At 41.9% G+C, this 21920-nt stretch overlaps 1 protein-coding gene across 2 annotated transcripts in view; it reads right to left on the minus strand.

The window, feature by feature from the left end:
• gmds (GDP-mannose 4,6-dehydratase) overlaps positions 1 to 21920 on the minus strand; it is a 68159-nt gene that overhangs the window by 14195 nt on the left and 32044 nt on the right. The window contains exons 8-10 of one of the 2 annotated variants that reach the window (XR_013296502.1): positions 6568 to 6686; positions 5584 to 5680; positions 2984 to 3153 (exon numbers count right to left, since the gene is read on the minus strand). Coding sequence is in view for 1 of the 2 variants with exons in the window: in XM_077585133.1 (XP_077441259.1) it covers positions 5584 to 5680; positions 6568 to 6686 (216 nt within the window). In the remaining variant the exon portion in view is untranslated. The remainder of the gene's footprint in view (positions 1 to 2983; positions 3154 to 5583; positions 5681 to 6567; positions 6687 to 21920) is intronic. The other variant, XM_077585133.1, reaches the window with a different exon arrangement.

The raw sequence follows: 21920 nt of genomic DNA on the forward strand, positions 1-21920 counted from the left end.
CCGGACTACGCAACCCCATTTCCCTACGAGGTCATTGGACTCCAAACATTTTCACTCGTGGATGCATCACTTCATCACCCGGTTGCTGAATGACACTTAGCAGTTGGCGTGTGGAACGCCATCAGGCGACTCAGAGTTAAGACAAATACAAATGGATGCAACAGTTAGCAGGAGATTGCAACCAACATCGGCAGAGTCGACAATCGGCAAAGTCGACAATCGGCAAAGTCGACAATCGGCAAAGTCGACAATCGGCAAAGTCGACAATCGGCAAAGCCGACGATGAAAACCTCATTTTCAGCATGTGAGCATAAATGCAAATAGTTCATTTACGGCACGTCTACATGTTTACGCAGGTCGAGTATCTTAAGTGTCGGAGCTAAAGCAATTACAGTTAGCGAGCTTTTTGAATGAGCAAACATAAAAGATCTTTTTGTGGGAGGTGCTTACCCGTTTCACCTGACAATGAATCAAGACACAAGACATTGAGAACCGGAGGCCACTATTTAAAGAAATAACTTAGAATCATATGATAGGAAAAACGACTGCTGCTAGAAGGATGCTTTTTTTTTTTCTGGTTTGTACAGAAGAGGACGCAGTTAAGATTTTTTTCCCCCCTCGTCTCACAATATGCTAATCTTGGCTGCAGGGGCATTCCAGGCTACCTTGTATCGCTAAGACTGAGGAGAGGCCGCGGGGCAGCAAAGAAATATGACAGGTGAGCAGTTACGCGAACACGGACGAGACGCAGGAAGACAACAGACTGAAAGACAACTTCCCATTCATTGAGACTCATCCTGCGCATGAGGTTCGAAAACACACACATTGAGCTGTCACTCAGCCAGGCACACTTTTTGGCCTCAAGCGACACATGAACTGCAAAGCATGACGCCTGCGCGGCGTTAGCTCACACGCACGCACGCACGCACGCACGCACACGTTTTACATGGATACTTTTGCGTCACGACAAACAACATCCAACAGTCAAATTCTGATTGGAGGCTACAGTCAATAAAGTTTTCAGGATTTCAAAATATTTGACATGTTCAATTAGTTTTAATTTAAAAAAACAAAAAAAAAACAGAAGGTGCAGACAATTCTCAGAGTCAGCAGAATCTTTTATGAAAAGCGGAATTTTTTTTTTTTCTAGAGCTCAGTATTGTTCATTTGATTTGACATCATCATTGCTCTCCTTTTTTTTAAAAAAACAAATAAATTAAAAAAAAATATTTTTTTATTTTATTTTATTTTTTGAATTTTTTTTTTCTAATAATTCCCTGAAGTTAATATTTTTAAATTGATCTCCCTATTGGCCGTCAGCTTTTTTTCTAAAAAGGCCGATATTGATATTCATTCAAATTCTGAATATCGGCGGCAACAATTATCCTGGCTGATAATTGGTCTATCCCTAAGATAAAATTCAGACAAATAAATAAATGATTTGGACTAATGGAACTACATTTCCCATGATTCTTAGACATGAAAGCAGGAAGTAGTTATGGTTCCGGTACGACGGAAGCGTGTTTGAACTGAAGCCGACAAACAGAAAAGCCGACAAACAGAAAAGCCGACAAACAGAAAAGCCGACAAACGGAAAAGTCGACATCCTGACTTCGGCCTTCATTGCAAAATCGTGTGGATTTACTACATACTAAAGCATTTGGACCGATTTTGGAGCGCCGTCCCAGTCGAGGTCAGTAAGTGCAACCAGAATTAATACATAAAACGCAGCGGATGGCGCACTGTTGATTTGGGGGAAAATGAAAGGATTTTAATTGTAGTCTGAAAAATATCAAAAAGAATTTGTTATGAAAGTCCGTAGGTTATAACTGCCATGGAGAACGTGCTGGCGCCAGTCAAGGTCAAACCTCAACCAGAGTATGCACACCTACACGAAAGCACGTTACAATTTCCAGCAACGGATGGGAATCCAAATGGTCCACGTACAACACCGGCAGGATCAAAAGAACCATTCGATTCATATGGTGCATCGCCTGTGAGCAAACTTGCCCAAAAGCACGAAGGACACTCGACTGGAAGAGACTCCAACGCTGGCGGGAAGCCAATTTGCTGAAATGGCGAGACTGACAAGTTGGCAAAGCCAAACAATGCTATCAGCAGCCGCGTCAGCCTGATGCTCTTATCGCTCGCTGCATTAACAACAAATCTGTCAGCTTTCGAACCTTCTTCTTCTTGGCATATGAACAAATGTGGTTCTACAGGTCGCTGTCATTCCAAGCAGGACACGTCCACGTCCGCGTCCAGTCAACCGCACAACTTTCGCAACCACAAACAATCCATTGCTACCGAAAGATAACATGGAAGGAACCGTTGCACATTTCAAATGCATTCAATAGCAGCGCGCAGCTCCGTTTGCACATTTGGCAAGACGGCGCTTCACTCGTCAGCTTTCCATTCCATCGTTTGGGATTTTGTAAGCAAATTGACTGAAAACGCGCAAAACGGACATGAGACTTTTGCATCTGTTTTTGTGTGAGGGCACTCCGCCGCTCTAGGTGGCGCTATACACCATAGAGATGTGATAGACCAGTCAATTAAAAGAAGAAGAAAACGACCAGGAAGTGAATGCGCTTTTGTAATCCTTTGTTGTTTTCCATCTTCAAATTGCATGAATATTCGCTTCTTTAAGTAATTCCTAAAAGATTTGTGTTTCGTCCCCCCCAAAACATACTTTCTTTATCGTCCGCCATTGCTTTGTGACTACAAAGATTTCCATTTTCCTTTTTTCCATACGCTTCAAAATCCACCTCCTCTAAGCGTAAAAACTCGTTTGGCAATTTTGGGCCTTTTTTTGGAATTTCTAGCGTTTCCATTCAGTTTCACGTTTGCATTTGTTGCAAATTCAAATCAAAATGTGTGGATGGAAACGCAACTAAGTGACAGCAAAGTTTCTTTGCTCTCCGCCTTTGTCTATTGTCTTCATTTGGAGCTTGAAGAGACTGAAAAGTGTTTAACCTCTGACCTCTTTCGGCAGGAAGTTTGTGACACCCGGCTGGCAGCTTAGCATTGTTGCTCTCCTCGAGTGGAAATAGCTGTCGTCGTGCGTCCACACGCTGAAAGAATTCAGCTGATTCACGCGCTTCTTTTGTCTTTCTCGTCAAGAAGCGTAAGCGAGCGTGTGCGCGTTCGTGCCTGGCGGGAGAACACAAAAGGAAGAACAACTTTTTTGGGGAGGCCTTCTTGAAATTCAGGTGACAAACCAATGAGGTCAATCTGTCAATGTTGGAGTTGCGTACTATTAATATCTCTGTCGTGCGGATCGGGCGCGTGGAAACAGACGTCAGCAGATTTCCAAACTCAAAGCTGGTGTCGCTTTCGCCTCAATCCCTCCGAGGATGTTTTGCCATTTCTGGTTTCTTTAAAAGCTTATCACGGAAGCTTGGAATTGCTTTTCGGAAACAATGTTGCAAAATCATTTTGTCTTGCAGAACATTGCCAGGGTGAGTGGAACTAAAAATGTGTCCTCTGGTCTCCGTTTTGTTTTCTTGTCATGCACAAAATGGTGGACACGATTGCTACTGCCCGTCGGTGGCGCCATTTTTAGACACTCTTTTCAAACAATTCATATCATAACGAGGAATATAGTAACTGCATAAGACTTGGCAAACTAAGAGAGGCTAATACAGTAAAAAAAAAATCATCATAACATTATCATCTGAGACATCGTAACTGTATAAAACTTGACAAACTAAGAGGGGCAAATACAACAAAAAAACATAACATTGTCAGCAAAGGGACATAGTAACTGTATACTATACAACCATAACACAATGACCTGCATACGCATAACAACTGCATAACACCATGACCCAACGCAAAACACAATCGTATCGGTCGCAACATCTAAAATAGTTTAGATGAGGTGCAAAATGAAAGGATTATTTGGCAATCGGTTAACGTAATAAAGCCAAATGAATTGTTTCAGTAAGAAATTAGTTGACATGAAGTCAAATTCAGTCAAATCTCAAATTTACGGTGGATTTTTTTACTTTTTTTTCCCCAGGTTCATCCAATGTGTACGTTTTTGTGTGTGCGTTTTGTGAAAACTACATCTTGATCTAAATTGGATGCAGGTGTTCATTTTTGGTCAGGGTTCGTTTAAGTCCATTTTGAAAATGTACAAAATCTTGTTTCAATTGTTGCTTTTATATTTTCTATCTCTCATCTGAATCCTGATCCTATTGTTTGTTTGTTTTCGGTTAACAAAGCAAACGTGTGTAAAGAATATTGAGCCTCAGGTGTGTGCGCACGCGGTGCTTCCATCTTTGCAAGCGTCCTTGAAAGCAGCGATCCTCGTGCTAATCCTCCAGCATCGCTCAAGTGAATCGGAGCTGGAATGTGGACGCGCCAACCTTGCGAAAAGTGCCACTGCTGGCTTCACCCTGACAAACCGACAGCTAATCCGGGCCACAACAGCGCTGGGAACTTTACACTCTCCCTAAGGAGCAGCCATAATACCCTTGGGGGGTTGGGGGGGGGGGGGCTGATGATGAGAGATGGCCACTTCGCACCTCCACACCGCCAGACGGAGGCATAATCTGCTGGCTCATGTCACCATTTCGACTCTAGCACATAAAGGGAACAGTCGAGAGGTGCTCATATATGAGCAAATATTCCTCAGCTAAAACAGCTGCTTCTGAAGGAGGAAATAAAACTGCACAAACCTGAAGATGTCATCGCAATTCTCATCCTGCGTCTCCTGGCAGGTTGCGGCTAAACGTTAGCGACGGCAATCAGATGACGTGAAACAACTAAAGTTAATAAGTACAAGGTTCCAAATACAATTGCCGGGAATCAGTAACATACAAAGAAAATGCGCTACATTCACGTTAAGGTCAGAAATATAAAACAGGAAACACAAAAAATTTAACCATTTGGATGATTGATTTGCATCATGAGGAGATGATTTCGACATAAAAAAAAATGCAAAAAAAAGACATTAGAGCATTAGAATATAATTAAGTTTGATCAAAATTTACAAACCTGTTTAAAACACTGCGAAAAAGAGCTTGTTGCAACATCTCTTATACTCTGCTGCCACCTGCTGGCCGTTTTTGAAATATCTACCATCTCCCAGAAAAAAATAAAATAAAATCTACCATTGCTTTAAGCGACCTCTTCAGGTCAGAAGCTGCACCAAAGCCTTCTGTATGCTCTAGAATAATAATAAAAAAAAAAAAAAAAAAAGAAGATTTTTTTATAAATAAGATTTTGGGACCACGGCAATATTTTTTTTTAAAAAAAGAGAGTTTTTATACGTTTTTGGGAGCAAATGAGTTAAGAGGGTGACGATATATTAAAAAAAAAAAAGGAGGTGAATGCTTGACATCAGCAGCACGTGCGCCTTGTGATTGACTCATCAGGCGTTTTAGAGAAGTTTAGTGTTGCGCAGTAGAACACACCCCTAAAAAGTAAGCACTACTTCAAAAGTCCTTGTGGTGAAGAGTGTCATCGGGGAAATATTGTGTTTTCAAATATTTTATAATAGTAGCTGCAAGACAGCTGAAAGCGAAATCAACCTTTGTGGCAACAAAACATCAAAGTCAAAGAGTGAAAACTTACCACTTCAGTGGGACGGAAATATTTTGGATTGACCTTGACGTGCACGCGTCCCGTTTGTTGGCAACAGCCCACCTCATGCTCATCTTTGCCTTTCCACCTGCAAACACACACATTTCCCGTCAAGCGCTTCGCTTTTGCCGCACACTCCACGCTTCCTTTTCTTCTCCAAAAGTTTCTTTCTTTAAAACCTTGGCTAGACAAAACATGTTCACCGGCCCGCATTGACACACGCGGACATGACCGGAATGGAGCTGGAAAACGGATGGAACAATTCAAATGTGCATCCAAAATAAAAGGAAATTATGAAATATAATGAACTCATGTGTCACTGTAGTGTTTTAAGATTGTATGACGTGATATTTCTGAAGAGGAAATTGAGAACACAAAAGAAAATGAATTCATCATCGTGATTTGTAGGGTCAGACCGGCTGATTTTTTTGAGGCAGATGCCAAATTTTGCCCGAAAAAAAACAAACAGATGACCAATTAATTAGCAGATCAATACTGAGATCTCCCAGAAAAAAAAAAAAATAATAAAAAAATTAGCAGATTAATTACAAATAATTATAGAATGCACCCCTCCCCCCATGCATTTCAATGGCCGTCAATTATACGCGGATTTTCGCTATTTGTGGGACAGCCTGGTCCCTGTTCCTCACAAATAATGGGGCTTAACTAAGGTTAAATTGGATTATAGATAATTAAGGATACAATGTTATGATTAGTGCTGTCACTATCAAATATTTTTAGAATCGATGAATCTATCGATTATTCAAACGATTAATCGACTCATCTGATCCATTTTTCCCCACCAGATTAGTGTTTATTAACCAGTGATTTAGTGGCTTGAAACGATGACTTCATTTTTAAAATATTTTTTATTTATTTATTTTGTGTACAACTGCTGTAAATGGTTAGAGTACACTAAGGTCAAAATAATAGTCAAAATAAATAAAATAATCTAGTGAATGTGTGTGCGCTTACACGATGGTCTTCCCCACATGTTTGAAAGCTTTTTCCACAAACTCCCGCACACTGTGCACCTCCCCTGTTGCGATGACGAAATCATCTGGCTCCTCCTGCTGCAGCATCAACCACATAGCCTGAGCGAGAGAGGGAGAGCGAGAGAGCATTCAGTCCAACGTCAAACGGGATCTTTCTCTCCTGACTGACAGGAAGTGACCTTACGGCCTGCGAACAGGGCACTCGCCTGTACCTCTGTTCTGACGTCACCATGAAATCTCTGTGGACGCATACTGTGGGAAAGAAGGCCAGAGCGCTCCCACAGGCCCACTTGTGCCGCTGGCACACATGAACACACACGCTGCACACGCACAAAGTCATTTTCACACTGGCGACATGGGCCAACATCTTCAAATAAGCCCACGAGTCAAATGTCCCCCCCCTCCAATGATCGAAAATGCTACACGGACTGTTTGAAGCCACGCCAATCCAACCCCGTGGAAATTTATAGTCTTGGTTCCTGGATGCAGCAGCGCCAATCAAATGTGTCGGTATATTTTCAGAATATTTATGATGCACGAGATCAGTCCCGCCTTAAGAGAGATCAGAAAATGTTTTTGGGTGACAACACAAACCCAAGAACGACGGAGGACCAAAACTGCCAAAATGAAAAATAAAGAAATAAATGGATAAAAGGGAAAATAAAAATGGATATAAAAAAGTGATTGATATTTTAGCCCATTTATATTTTTATTTTTGTATTTATTTTCATTTTTTTGAATCTCGTTTTTTATTTTTGTATTTATTTTTACTATTATTTATTTAGGGACAAAAACATTTTTTTTTATTGCTATTAATATTTATTTTTTGAATTAACATTTTAAAGTCAGTTTTTAATTTTCTCTTATGTTTATTTATTTAGTCATTTATTTTTTAATTTTGGCAGTTTTGGTCCCCCGTAGAGAACAAACGTGAGGACGGCCAACAAAATTCATCAAGTATAACAAAAGCGGATAGAAAAGTAGTTTGTCATTGGAAATGAAGGACACAAAATATTGAATATTCCTTTATATTCTACTTCAAAGTATATTGCTTGAAATGATAGAGAATAATCTGTCCTGTTTTTTGTTTTTTTTATCTGAGTGTCAATGACACTCGCATCAAAGATGCAGAATTGCTGCAACATTTACTACGTGTCTAATAAAATGCAAACGACTTGAGGCTAACGCGTGTTTTTGGCGACGTTGACATTCGCAAGTGATCACTCACGAACTGTAAAAAGTCCGTCTGAAGTTTGTGCCAGCGCTCGGCTTTAAATGCCGCATTTGATTGTGCTCAACGTGGAGCTAATTGCATCCAGGGCCATTTTGCTTGCGGCTGGCAGAAAGTCAATTGAGTGAAAGCGTCGCGTTCTCCCGAGCGCGTCGACAGCGCTTCTTCTTTCCTGCTACTTCCAAATGTTTGATGCGCTGCAATTGAAGAGCGCAGTCGCTTCTCCGCCTCCACAAATTCAACTGCGGACTCTCGTGGAAGTGCGATTTTCTTTTTGCCAGTTCCGTTTTTTAGGCCTTCGGTCCCGCATCCCAGCAGATTTGGACAACCTCATTGTTGTTACCAAAATTGACGCAGATCCCGTCCCGGTGTCCTGATTTCGTTTTTTTTGCCAAGTCTATGTCAACCAGTGTTGTCAAAGCGATTCATACAAAAATCCAATTAAAAAGAAATGTCACTGTTAAATTCCTTCCTATATACTTTTGCGATCTTATTGGCATCTAATTGGTAGCACAGCAGCAAGCATTGACTGGAACAAGAACTACTTCCTGCCTTGGCATCTAAGGATCATGGGTAATGTAGTTCTACTATCCACTGCGGTCGCTCCTCGCCAGTCAGACAACGTTTTCCATTGTTAGCAAAAAAGGTTCAGGATAATAATGAGAGTGTTTGGTGCTGTTGAACTGTCAACCAAGATAGCATTTAGCATTAGCCCCCCCAGCCCCCCCCGCCCCCATTTGAACACATTCAGAGTCAACTGGATGACTTGCTGATGGCAGAGCAAAGCACGCCTTCACGTCTCTTTCAGCCAGAGCAAATATTTACAGCAGCAGCTGACTGATACGTGCTACTTATTTTATTACGCAGCAAAAAAGTAACAGCATTTTTATTGATTGTTGCAAGAAGGCCAACTCTTCAGAGTTCAATGCTCTCAACTCGCCATTTCATCTTGGAGAAAATACTGGAAAAACTTTGGGTATTCCCACGTTTAATTCCCTAAAATCATTTGTGAACGCGCATCAGCCAAACCCTTGTTTCCCTCCCACCCAATTTTCCAACACTTTTCCTTTTTCTATTTTGCTCCTTCCCTCCGCCGGCCTCGCTTGCATGCGCCAGTCACGATTGATAAACAGTTCAGAGGTTCAACTCAACTCTTGCCGCTCGCTGACCCACACCTTCACATTCACTTGGCCACCAGACGAGCCCATTAATGAGGGACACGGTTGGATATGGAGGATCAAAACTGCCATAAAAAAAAAAAAAGTTAATAAATGAATAAAAGTGAAAATAAAAATGAATATAAAAAATATAATTAAATACCAAAAAATTATATAAATGAAAATTAAAAAAACTAAATATATATTTAATGCTATTTATATATATATTTATTTTTGTATTTAATTTTATATTTACATAATTATTTATATAATATTTTTTGAATCTCTTTTTGTATTTTTTTTCACTTTTATATATATATATATATATATACACGTACGTACGTATATGGTTGTAGTTGGATGGCGTTGAAAGACGTCCCACGATAATAAGCAATTTCAAATGACTTTGTGATGAAAGCAATACGAGCTGAGAAGAATTGCCACCTTGACCGAATAGTGGCGTAAATAATTTGTATTCAGCAGATGTGACAGCCGAGAGCGCCGTTATCAAGCAAGACGACGTTTAACTGGTTCCATGTGGCCGCTCACATAATACACGAGCAAAGTAGTGGTGGAAAATCCCTGGCACAAACCAAAGGAAGCCTGCTGACTCAAACGAGGCCCATATCTGTCACAATGTGCGCTCGCACCAGCGTCAAACCAAAGTCAACTAAACATAAACTGCTTGTGGTCCCAAATCCTATTTTGGATGCCAAGACCAATATAACAGCACGTCAAAAATGTACATTGCTGGATATCTGATGATGGAATCACAAAACAAGCCTCAAGAGTTTAGGAAGATTAACGGAATCCTTTTTTTAGCTTTCTGTACTTTTGAGTGAAACATTTCAGATTTTTATCTGAAAAACAAAACAAAAGAAAACGTAACTTTAATATAAAACTTCACGACGGCAAGCTCGCCATAAACACCAGTCAAGACTGCTGATGCTTTTGGCATTCAATGTTTTTTTTTTTTTTTAATTGTCCACTTACCTCAAATAATTAGTAGGAAAGTAGAAATTTACATTTCCTCAGAATTTTTGTGGGTGCTTTTGAAAAAATTACAGATTAAATTAAATGTAATTATAACACAATTTTTTCCCACAAAAATAAAGAGTCCAAATTGATTATACAGAAGGCTTATTAAGAAACAAAAATTTAACACATTGTTCATACATTTAATAACATTATGCCTGACAGAGCATCTGCAGCAATAAATAAAATAAATGTGAGAGCAGAGCATTTTTATTTATCGATTGATATTTAATTCTATTTATATAATTATTTTTTAGGACATCTATTTTAATTTTTGGAATCATGTTTTTACTTTTATTTTTACTTGTATTTACTTATTTAGGGATATATTAATATTTTATTGTTTTCGTTTCCATTTATATAATTTTTTTGTATTTAATATTTTAAATATGTTTGTATATTTTTTTTATTTTCACTTTTATTCACCTAAGTATTTATTTATTTCTTTTTAATTTTGGCAGCGTTGGTCCTCCTAGGGGACCTCGGGGTTTATTAAAATAAATAAATAAATGGAATCACTGATTTCTAGTGCATTTGAGTACAACACTTAAAAGCAGTTGCCGACAGATTAAAGAGGTTTAAAAGCAAAGTCAATAAATCTAAAATCACTTCCTAAAAGTGACAAGTCAGTCACAGCTTGAACAGGCAGAGCAATTAGGGCTCGCAAAGCGTTCACTTCCTGGACTGACATCGGACCAGAATACGAACCCATCGCAACGAGACGAGTACTCGTCTCGTTGAATACGGATAATGAGCACCTTCACACACTGGACACGCCTCCTCGGCAAGATGATTGTTACTTGACAAGTCGGCAAGGTGAAAGTAGTAGTCGCGTCGCAAACAAACATTGCGACGCTGATTCGTGGACTGTAAAATACAAGAACGTACTCCATCATCATCATTATTTGCATTTCATTGCAAATGGAAGTGGAGTCCCTTCCAAATGAGCTCGTTAAACCACTTGTAGTGTGGGTTCCATTCCCGGACAATGCCCCGCCGGGTCCCAAAAAGAAAAAAAAGAAGAATGCCATATAGCATTTAAAAAAAAAACTGCAGAATGAATGACTTGCTGTGGCGACACCCTGATGGGGCAAGACAAAAGTCACAAACACAACCACCACCACCACAAAAACAGCTTTTTATAGTCGTCTTGTTGTGGACATATGAAACACCAAAATAGCAACAATAAAAAAAAAAGATTTTTTTTTTGTTTTTTTTTTAAAAAGGTGACAGGAATGTTTTCTGTACAGACTAGCGAGTGAAACAGCACGAAAGCCCGAATGTCACTGAGCGGCCAACGTAGCGAATGTTGCTCTTTCGTCAGGGATGGTTGAAGGTTGCAAAAGGGTCAAAAAACCCACATAAAAACGTCTATTTTAAATATTGTTACAGTCCCAAAAACGTATTTATACGTTTTTTTTGTAAAGGTTTTTTTAATGCTACAACATACAGAAGACTTTGATGCAACCCATGACCTGATGAGAACACTTACAGCAATGGTTGTTACTAGAAAAACGGCCAGCAGGTGGCAGCAGAGTATATGAGATCAACCAGGGCCATGTTGCAAAAAAGCTCTGTTTTCAACAGGTTGGTGAATAATGATGAAACTTAGCTATTTTCTAATGTTAATGTCTGCAAAACGGAAACAGATCCAAATATACTTAAAGAAGAGACTCTAACCTTTCTTTTGGTGGCTTCCATGTTTTTATAGCAAGAGAACACAATATTCTGTGGGCCTTGCAAAACCAGTCCAAATCCAGTCAAACAGCTGGGAGCAAAGGGGGTTGCTTCAGTGAAAATGGCGGCGAGCGTATTGCAAACTTAAGCAAAGCATTCCAAACGAACCTAATGTAGATCAAACCAGACCACAGCAGAAACATAATTGTGAGTGAAACATGAAATCATTGCAGTTGGGTTTAAAGTTACAAACAAGCAGAACTCAGCACGAGCAACTGAAAACTCCCAGGCCTCATTTGATTTCTTCTTTCTATGACTGCAATGGAACTGCGATTTTTAGCAGAATTGTCTTTTATTTTATAGCCTTCTATTCTTACATTGTCCCCCCCTCGACTTTGCCGGTCACTTTTCCAAGCAGCCCTGCTCCGTCCGCCTCTCCTGTTGAGTTTTGACCAAAAAGGAATTTCGGAATTGAGTTTCTTGACAGTCTGGATGCAGACTTGTAGACAGATGTGCTTCTTTTGACAGTCTGACCTCACCGTCAAAGTCCACAGACACGCACTACGGTTCAGTAAGATGGTCAGGAAGGACGCAGGACAATTCCTGCAGCCCTTCAACAAACGCTGGCCATCTTCTGCTGGCACAAGTTGGCAGCAGAGGTCAGCCGCGGAGGTCAGCCGCGGAGGTCAGCCGCGGAGGTCAGCCGCGGAGGTCAGCCGCGGAGGACGCACTTTTCGTGTTCACCGCGCAAAAGGCAGCAAAAGTTGAGCTTGTCAAATTCGAGCCCCAACAAGATTTACGTGCGCAACGTTTCATGCCGTGCCGTTCCGGTTGATTTTCTTTTTCATGAAACTTGTTTTTTTCTGCAAAAGAGGAACTGAGCTACATGAAATAGAGTCCATTTGAGTATTGGAGAACATTAGATGACTACACCTGACAGTCACTAGTATCGTGACTCAAGAGTGTTCAGGAAGAAAAGTGCACTCGCATTACGCTGCCTGTGTTCTGTATTCAAATGACAGGTTTTCGATGTGCTTTTTTGCTGCACCGCATTCAAAGTGCTCAGAAACAAAGGGCAGAGGTTGTCACCTAATGCACAACATTCAAATGTGTTTCTACTCATGCCAAAAAATAGAAACCGGAAGCTAAAATCGATTTTGACATCTTTCAACTGGATTTACAAAAACACAAAAATGCAATTGGTGCTTCAACTGTCAAACTGTCAACAGCAGAAATACTGTGTTAAGAAAACATCAAATTTAAAGAGTGTTGTATTCTATAATTTGCCATTTTGTGATAAAAGACAGATGTTGACATTGAGGCCATTGAGTGTGGTTTATATATGTTCACTATTCTTGATGGAAAATTGAAGAGAAAAAATAAATAAATCATCTTCATGAAGAAATTTGGTTCAGCTAATCATGGAAATGAAATGACTGAAATGACCTGGACCGAGTGCACATTCATTTATACATGTATGTTTAATTTTATGATCATTGCGGGAACGTTGGAACACCCTCTTTTTTTTCAACTTAAATTTCTGAAAAAGTCATTGTCCAATCATGTAACATCCATTTTATACATATCATTTGACATTAATTTTTTTTCTATATCAATCCATATTTTCAACTTTGTATTATCAGTCTATTACTCAATACAATTACACACAATGTCAAAAATACACTACAATTAATAATTTGTCATTTTCACATTCATGTATCTTTCAATTCACTCATAAGCACCACGCATGCATTCAAATCTTAGCATCCAGCTATTAGCATCCAGCTATTAGCATCCAGCTATTAGCATTCCCACGCAATTTCTGCAGAAATGTCACTTTGTTCAAGAAGCAGTTTGGATGATTGCAATTCAGGCAGATACAGCAATATCTGTTTTTGTCACGTTATGTCATTGAAAATGAAAAGCAACAGAGACATACAGTAGCCAAAGACGGTGCAGTGGGTGGTCTTCGATGTGCTACAAGAGGTGATTACTGATGGACTTTTGCCAGCGAGCTGATTGGCTCCTCTGCTGACTGACAACTTGTGCATAAATCAGTGACAAACTTCATTAATTCTTCCGCTCGCCAAAGAATTTGGCATACGCAAAGAGTGATTGATTGCACTTCAGCTGTATGAGCGTCCATAAAAGAATGAAAACTTGCACCTGCATCCTTATAGAACACACAAGAAGAGACTCGCTTGGCAACAATTGAGCCGGTGCGAGCTTTGCGAGATTTTGACTCAGACGGGCCAAACGCAAGAGTAGGGTACGAAGAGGTTCGCATCACACAACTGTAATGATCTTATCATGATCTTTATTTGGTGTTTCAGGTTTATAAATCGACACGACACTCATTTTGACTTGGAAATGGCATTAGTCGTCAAAATGAGTTTTTGCGTTTTGAAAGATTGATTCAAAGCAGAAGACAAAATAACCGACAATACTTTTCATTTGCGCGCCAGGTGCAAATCACGTCTGCATGAACTGCTCACGTCTTATCCAGAAGCAAATCTCCGACTACGACACCCCAAAAGTGAATTCTATCTCGAGTATTTGCGGTGTCGTGATAAATATAGCAAGTGAGCAACCGAGTCATCGAGACGGAACGGGAGGGAGAATTGCCGACAGAACTGATAGTCTGGACGGGATTAACCTTTCAAAGACCTTGTGAGTGGGTGGTGGAGAGCTCTGCTGATTCTTGACATACTTGAGTTCAAACTTCATTAAAATGTAATAAGCGGCAGGTAAAAACAATATTCCACAGCACTTTCACAAAATCCAACCCACACATTAGCAGCTCTGCCTTCTCGGGAAAAAAAAGAAAAGAAAAAGTGGGCCATTCATTCCGACAAAGAGAGAGACGATTACACAAATGAGTGTGCCCGAGATATGGACCTGCGGACCACCAGAGCGGTGTCAAGTAGGGCTGGGGGGGAAATCATGTAACTTGGCTAAGTCAACTACAAAAGGGTTTTTTGTTTTTTACTCATTAGCATAACTAATATATGCTATAATAGTACGATTATTTAATAGAATAACTGATTGTAAAAAGAAATGTTAGTGGCGGCTTTACAGGGAGTCCTCAAGCTACGGCGGAGTCGCGTTCCGACGCTGGCCATGGAACCCCAATTTACACTTAAGTCGGATTTCCCCACTAAAGTTGATATTTACATCAAAATACTAGAGTACAGTCATTTAAAAAAAAATATACATATTTGCGCACGGACATTCATTGCTGCCGGACGGCAGAGCGCAGCGATAAACACGGAAAGGTGACGCGCCGGACGGCGAGCCGACCTGCTGATGGACGTCCGTTGCTAGAGGTCAAAACAACGCAACTTTAAAAAAAACTTTAAAATGGCCTGGTTACTGTGGGAAATTAACAAAAAAGAAGGAGCTACGGACGAGGCACGGGCGCCGTAAAGTGGAAACCACGTAGGTCGCGTACCACGTCACGCCAGGACTCCCTTTATTGTCAAACAGTAAAAGTAGGCAAGCACATTTGCAATTTGGTCAAAAGCACTTCAACCGATTCAAGGACAAGACTGCGGATTCGAATCATAGCCAATCATAGTCATTCTATTCACAAAAACAAAGAGGAAATGCACACAAATAAATGGGACTGTTTTTTCCGGTTTTTCACATTTTGTGGTGGTTCTCATGCAAAGCTGAGTTCTATGTAGAAAAATCTCAAAATCTGCTTTTGTTTTTCCATTCACTTAATAACCCAAAAAGTGCACACACACACAAAAAGAAGAAGAAGAAAAATCCCGCTAGCTGACAACGTGCTTGCTTCCAAGAGCTCCAAACGGTCTAAATGGCTACCATGTGGCTAGCAGAGGCTTCCTGCTTTCTGCTTTTCAACATCGTGGGATGGACCTCAGAAAGGACGAGCTGACGAGATGCACACGTCCGACACCGCGACATTACTCAGGTCATCTCTTTGGACCGAAGTCTTCCCTTCTTTGCGAGAAATCCCAATGAGGTCTCCACGCTTGATATACTAAAATCAGCGAGAAATATTCTTCTAGTGGAAATAAGACACGGATGGCGTTCTCATGAAAATGATGAAAGAAAGAAAGAAAGAAAGAAAGAGTTTGTCTTTGGTGTACGTGGCTGCAATTGGAGGCCGTCCTATTGCTGTGTAGGCACTCGAGCTGTTCCTTCTTGGAATGCAGTTTTTCCAGAGGGAAATCATATCCCCGGTGTTGCCGTCTCTTCTGACTATCGCGCAACGCCAACGAGGAGGCAAGCACGGCCCGCCCAGCGCATACCTCCGGCCCGGCCTCCCTCTTATTGGAATGGCGGGAAAGTGCACAGAGGAAATGCCGAGGAAATTCCCAGAACAAAAAAGCAACCACGCAGACATCCGAGGCAAGAAGGCAAAACACACGAAGGGAACGGAAGACGTAATAACGCGTTTGCTCATATTCAACCTGCAACGCTCAAAATGAGGATCAGATGAGCCGGGCGAGACGTTCAGCCTGCTTTGGATGGAGCGACCAGCGCTTAGCACACAGACGAGCGAGTGTCTCAAGTGTGTTGTGACTTGTGAGCGGTGCAGACATTAAGTAGCTGACATTAGATCCCGTCGTCGTCGTGGCTCGGTCGACTCGCGTGCCTGATCTGTGCAAGCGTGTGTGTGTGTGTGTGTGAGAAGGCCTTCCAAAGTGCGCACCTGTGTCATATAAATCTGGCCTGGGCTTCCTCCCGCAGCAGCCGAACATTTCCAATAACAGTCACCCAGAGGGCTTGAGGTGAGGGGCGGAGCCATGGCTACTGTACGGTGCCGTAATAGAGCACAGCTGTCTGGCCGTTTGTCTGCGCGGGTGCAAACAGTGCAGCGCAACGTGTGTGTCGGCAAGCGCAGAGCTTTTCATGTTTTTCAAGCCATTACCATTGGATTTTTTTTCTTCGGAAAAATCGGTCACTGTTTTCTGTTCCAAAGCTAATCCTGCATACAAAATACATTTCCTTCCAAAAGTATTGGAACGGCAAGGTGAATTCCTTTGTTTTTGTGGAACGCTAAGACAAAAGTTCATAATTGCATCTTTTATTTCATGATATTTAAATCTAGATGTATTAAATTATCTCAAAGCGTCAAACCCAAAAACGTATAAATATGTCTGTATTTTTCTCTTTGACTACATTTAATAGAATTGAGTAAGAGGTCAAATGAAGTGACTTTTTCATGCGACTGATGTTTTTTCCTCTTTCTTTCTTTCTCGCTCTGATGATGGTGCAGCGTCCTGGGATCCTGATTTTGGACAACATTCCCAATTTCCCACCCAAGACGGCGGGGTCGTTGATGTCTGCTCTCTTGCGTCAGACTGACATCATCCGCTACAAGAATGATGGTCGAGCTCAGCAACCTTTTTGGAAAGCGGGAGCTCATTCTTGGGTACGACTGATATTTTGACTGAAGACGACATGTTCACCATTTGTCTCAACATGCAACATTTTTTTCCCCCTCACTGGACCATTTTTTAAAGCAGACCTGTGGGCTACTGATGAAGTCCTTAAAGTTGGTGACCCCTACCCTATATGATATTGAATCATGGAATTAAAACTTTCAAGCAGTATCCATAAAACAGACAAAAAACGCAAGATGTTCACGAGAAAAAAAGAAGAAGCAAGAGCCACATTCAATAAAACGAGATCTCCTCCAACCCTAACCAAGACATTTGCTACTTTTTGTTCTAACAGGTCACCGTCACCGTCACCGTGAAGTGTGTTCAGTGCGACTGATGTTGGCTGTTGAGTAAAATACCAAGGAGGACAAGGGGCAATCTGGACAGGGAGCAAACACTCCTCCTCCTCCTCCTCTTCATCCTCCTCATCATCATCGTCGCGGCCCAGCAGCAGGCTGCGTGAGGGCCGACGTTGCCGCGCTATGTTTTAAGTCTGCGGTTTCACTCCGGAGTTCTCGGTTTCTCCTGGGAAATAAAAACATTCTTGTTGTTTCTCCAAATGAGCGTTGTGGGGGCAGCCAGATGTGCGAGAGGGGAGGCGGACTCCGCCTCTCCCTGGCCGACTGGAGGGGCTGGACAAGGGGACCTCCAACAACAGCTCCTCTTCTCTAGTTGGCAAACTCTGACCCCTAACCTCTGACCTGAGGTGCCAGTAGGAGGTACAGGAAGAGCCCCAGAAATGTTGGTCAATCAGCACATGTTGAATAATATTGAAGTTTTGGCTGACGCAAAATTTGCTTTTTCTCTTTATTTCTCCGTCATGTTCGGTGCATTTGGAGATTTCTTTGAATTTTGTCTTTCCTCCCTCCGGGTTGCAAATTTGAAAATTGCGTCAACTCTCGATTCTGGCTTACAGATGACATGGAGAATAGCACGAGTCCTTCCAAGAACTTGCAAAAGACCAGCAATTAACATTGATAGATTCGTGCTCTCGCTGAGTCTCATGTTCGGACAAGATGGATTCCGGAACAGAAGGAAGGTTCACACTTGCCGGCATTTCCCAGGTTTTAGTTTGGTTTTGTTTGACTGGCTTCACTTATTGCCAGCTTCATGTCATCAATAATGCATTGAGAGAATTGGTTGCACACCAAGTAACTTACAGTAGCCCAAGTAAGCAACACGACGTCAACCACGACACTACCAACGACGGACAGAAATATTGCTGCAGATTTTGAGTCAGTGAAAATCAAGACTCGTCCGTCAGAACGTCTCCGAGAGCTTGAAACAACCACAACACCAAGCGCTTCTTTTCCCGGGAAAAAAAAATCCAACTCCAACTCAAACAATCCAACATTAATAACAAGCTTGGAGCAAAGAGCTTGTCGTGTAGTTGCACGGCTGTTCTTTTTTTGGACACCCAATTGCCAAAATGCCGAAAGAGATGCATTTGAAGTCCAAAGTGACAAGTCGTCCAAAAAACAGTTTCTCAGTCAGGACACAATGACGTCGATATGTTTGCAAAGCTCAGCGATTAGCAACAGCAACGACCGATGGAAGATTGCGCCGCCTCCAACGGATCCTCAAGTCGCCTTACAAAGTGGCAAAGGCCAAAGTGACGAAATGTCCTCAGTCGCGCCGATTGATGAGAACACGTCTGAAAGGGGGCAACGGTACAAGATTCATTTGACAAGCTTTTCCAGCAAGAGTGTGTGCGTGTTGCGAGCCAGATAAACGCCATCACATTCTTCTCGGCAGGAAGCGTCTCACTGCTGTGCGCTCCTGGACTTCGCATGCTCCGAAAATCAATGTACTGCCCTCATAAAGGCCTCCACTTCCTGTCTATACAGGAAGCAGTCGCTCATTCTCTCGCTGCTGTTATCCCGCAGCTCGCACGCCGTCAGATTGTTCTGCCAATCAAAACATGTTTATCAATAAAAACAAGTGCAAAAACGCTTTATCAGCCAGCAAAAGGTTGACAAAACCGGTAAGTTACAATGAACCAAACCATGTTATTTTTAAGCCTCAGTCATACCGAATTCTTTTTCCTCCCTTTAATAATAAGACGTGTATCGAATACTAACATCACAACTTGTTATATATCAGGTAAAATATGTTAACTGTTCTTGAAATAACATCTAAACTCAATGTTTTCTATAAAAATAACATCTAAAGTCATGTTTCATTTTTTCAGCAATAATAAAACATGACAAATCGTGGGATAACGTACCAGCAGACGCATTGCAAATCCAATAATATTGTCCAATTGGTTGTTAATTGTCAGCATGATTTCCTCTTCCCCCAAAAAAATGTAAACCTGCTTCTCATTTGACGCCGTCACTTCGCCAGATGCTGAACTCGTATTTATGGTTGTCATGTGGAACCCGGGATTAGGGCTACATTTGACCTCCCACTTTTTAACCTTAAAGATGACCTAATAGCACCACTAAAGTGCAACTATCGAACTGATGGCTCACTTCGAGGGCATTCGGGTAACATGAGAGCAAAGGTGAAGACCAAGTACATATTGGTGCACTATTTGCTTTTGATGCAACACCACAAAATAATTTCACGTTAGACATTTTTGATCCCAACATTGATTGATAAACTGTCCATGATTGTGTTAAAATAAATGTTCATAAGTTATCCCATATTTACTCTCATCGTATTGCAAAGCATGAGTCATGCTGTCGCAGCTGCGGAACCGGAACTCTGCCCTTATCACAAGATAAGGAATGAAACATTTTGTTGTTGGAACGCCATGAAAAGAAAAAGAAAAAAGAGACCTCGGGAAAGTGTGCCTCAGAGCGGGTCGGAGATTGTAACCGAGCACGTCTCTGTCCGTTCTCCTTGCGAGTAAAAAGAATCCAAGTCTCTTGTCTTCCTACTTTGTCTATTGTTTATTAAATGTTCTAGGTTGACTAAATCTGACAATTTGCAATAGCTCTCTACATTGTTTGATATCTGCGTCCTTTTAAAGATCACAGAATCTTTCTCAGGGCTCCTCCCCCCAAAAAATCGGAATCGAAAGTAGAAGCCATCGCCCCAGTAGGTCTCATTTTTTGCTCATTTCCATTATCCAGTGGTAATCGGGTAAAGTGGAAACAAACATTGGCGCACCTGTTAATTCCACCCCCAAAAGATAACAGGCCTTCAAACTGCCCGTCCATTTCCTTTGGCCTTGGGGACGGGATCGGATGGGCAACCAGAACCAGATGTCGGGGCTCTTGGAAGTTGTCTTCAGGCACCAAGAGCGGGTGTCGAGAACAGGGTGCGGTGGCCAACGGGGAGGCGGAGTCAGAGGGTGAAGGTCAAGGCAGGGCTGTGGGTTACGAGACCGCACAAAGGACGGCAGCGTGATCACGAGAGGAGCATTAAAAACAGGACCCAGACTCCAAGACGATATTCAACGTAGAAAACTCAACATTTGGGTTTACGTTGCCGATCCTGTCAATGTCCCACCCAGACGGCTGTCATCGGATCATTTGTCAGAGCTGCGGCACTGGCACGGCGACAGAGACAATGTCATGAGCTGCCTTGTCTGTCAGCAAGCGAGAGGCCGCGGCATTGACGGCAAACTTAAGCAGGACGGTGGACGGACAGATGAGAGACGAAGCGTTTCTGCCTGAAGAGACAAGACAGAGAACGCAGAAACGGGACTCGGCTTTCAACGGCAGCTGACGGGACGGACGAACGTAACTTTCCGATAATGATGGCGAAATCAGCTCCACCCACAACAAATGGAGATGTTTACTAACTTACGGGGGGGGGGCTTGACCTGTGACAAGAAGATAAACGGGGATCCCAAAGTTGTGACAAGACAGCGATAGAGGTCTAGAGGAAGGTCGGAAGCCGATACAGAGAACAATCCGAAAATGATACTGCAGGTTGTCTGTTTTGAGCAGGAAATAAACTGCTCACTTTTTAAAGAGGGATTGGAAAAGTTGCCCAACAAACTTTCCAAACTGCTGGTAACAGGAACTCTGCTTTTGTGAACAAGCTCCTCGCTGTATATAGTACACGACTGCATCACTAGACGCCATTGATGATAATCGGGTCAATCGGGTGTCTCTCCAGTGAAGCAATTTTTGGTCAGAGGTCAGAAGTAAACCGTGGACAAAAAAAAGTCAATGTTCTTCAACAGGGACAAGTCCTACATTTGTAAGCCTGTTGGCCGCTTCTATTTGCGAGCAGATGCTAAGAACCTGGACTGACTAAAAAGCAAATGACGAAGGTCAGCCAGGATTGACTTGGCCGGATGGAAGGAAAAACATTATTTGCACCCGCTCGCATTGCTCAGCACTCTGCGAGGGGAAAAAGACGAGTCGCGCTCTAATCGATAAAAGTCAGCAGACTGCAGCAAAAGTATCCTTTCGTATTCCGATGAATAAGATGATGTCAAAACGAGTTCCACATCCCATATAAGTAATTTGTATGACAAAATATGAAAGAAAAATACGTCATCTACATCCAAGCAAATGCGTCCTGTAGTGGGAGTCGACTTCTCACAGAAGCAACGAGCTCGTCTTTCCACTCGTCACTGGCCATATACCTTCGACCTTTCCACTCTGGCCTTGGCGGGCGGTTGGAATGACGGCCGCAGGTTGGGTGGCAAGACCAAAGATATGAATGAGGGCTCCAAGACGGCTCAACTTTCCAAGATTTCATCATGCAGACTGCGAGCCATCGGAATTTGAATTGCACGCAGGAAGTCAAACATAAGGAAGATAAACGGCGGCTCGCGGGCTGGCGGGAATTCAGACTACAGCAAGCAAATTGTCACGCGAACACACAGCGTCGATGGACTTTTTACACTCCTAGA

This window comes from Vanacampus margaritifer, chromosome 13 (assembly GCF_051991255.1).
Source record: "Vanacampus margaritifer isolate UIUO_Vmar chromosome 13, RoL_Vmar_1.0, whole genome shotgun sequence".
Classification (NCBI taxonomy): Eukaryota; Metazoa; Chordata; class Actinopteri; order Syngnathiformes; family Syngnathidae; genus Vanacampus; species Vanacampus margaritifer.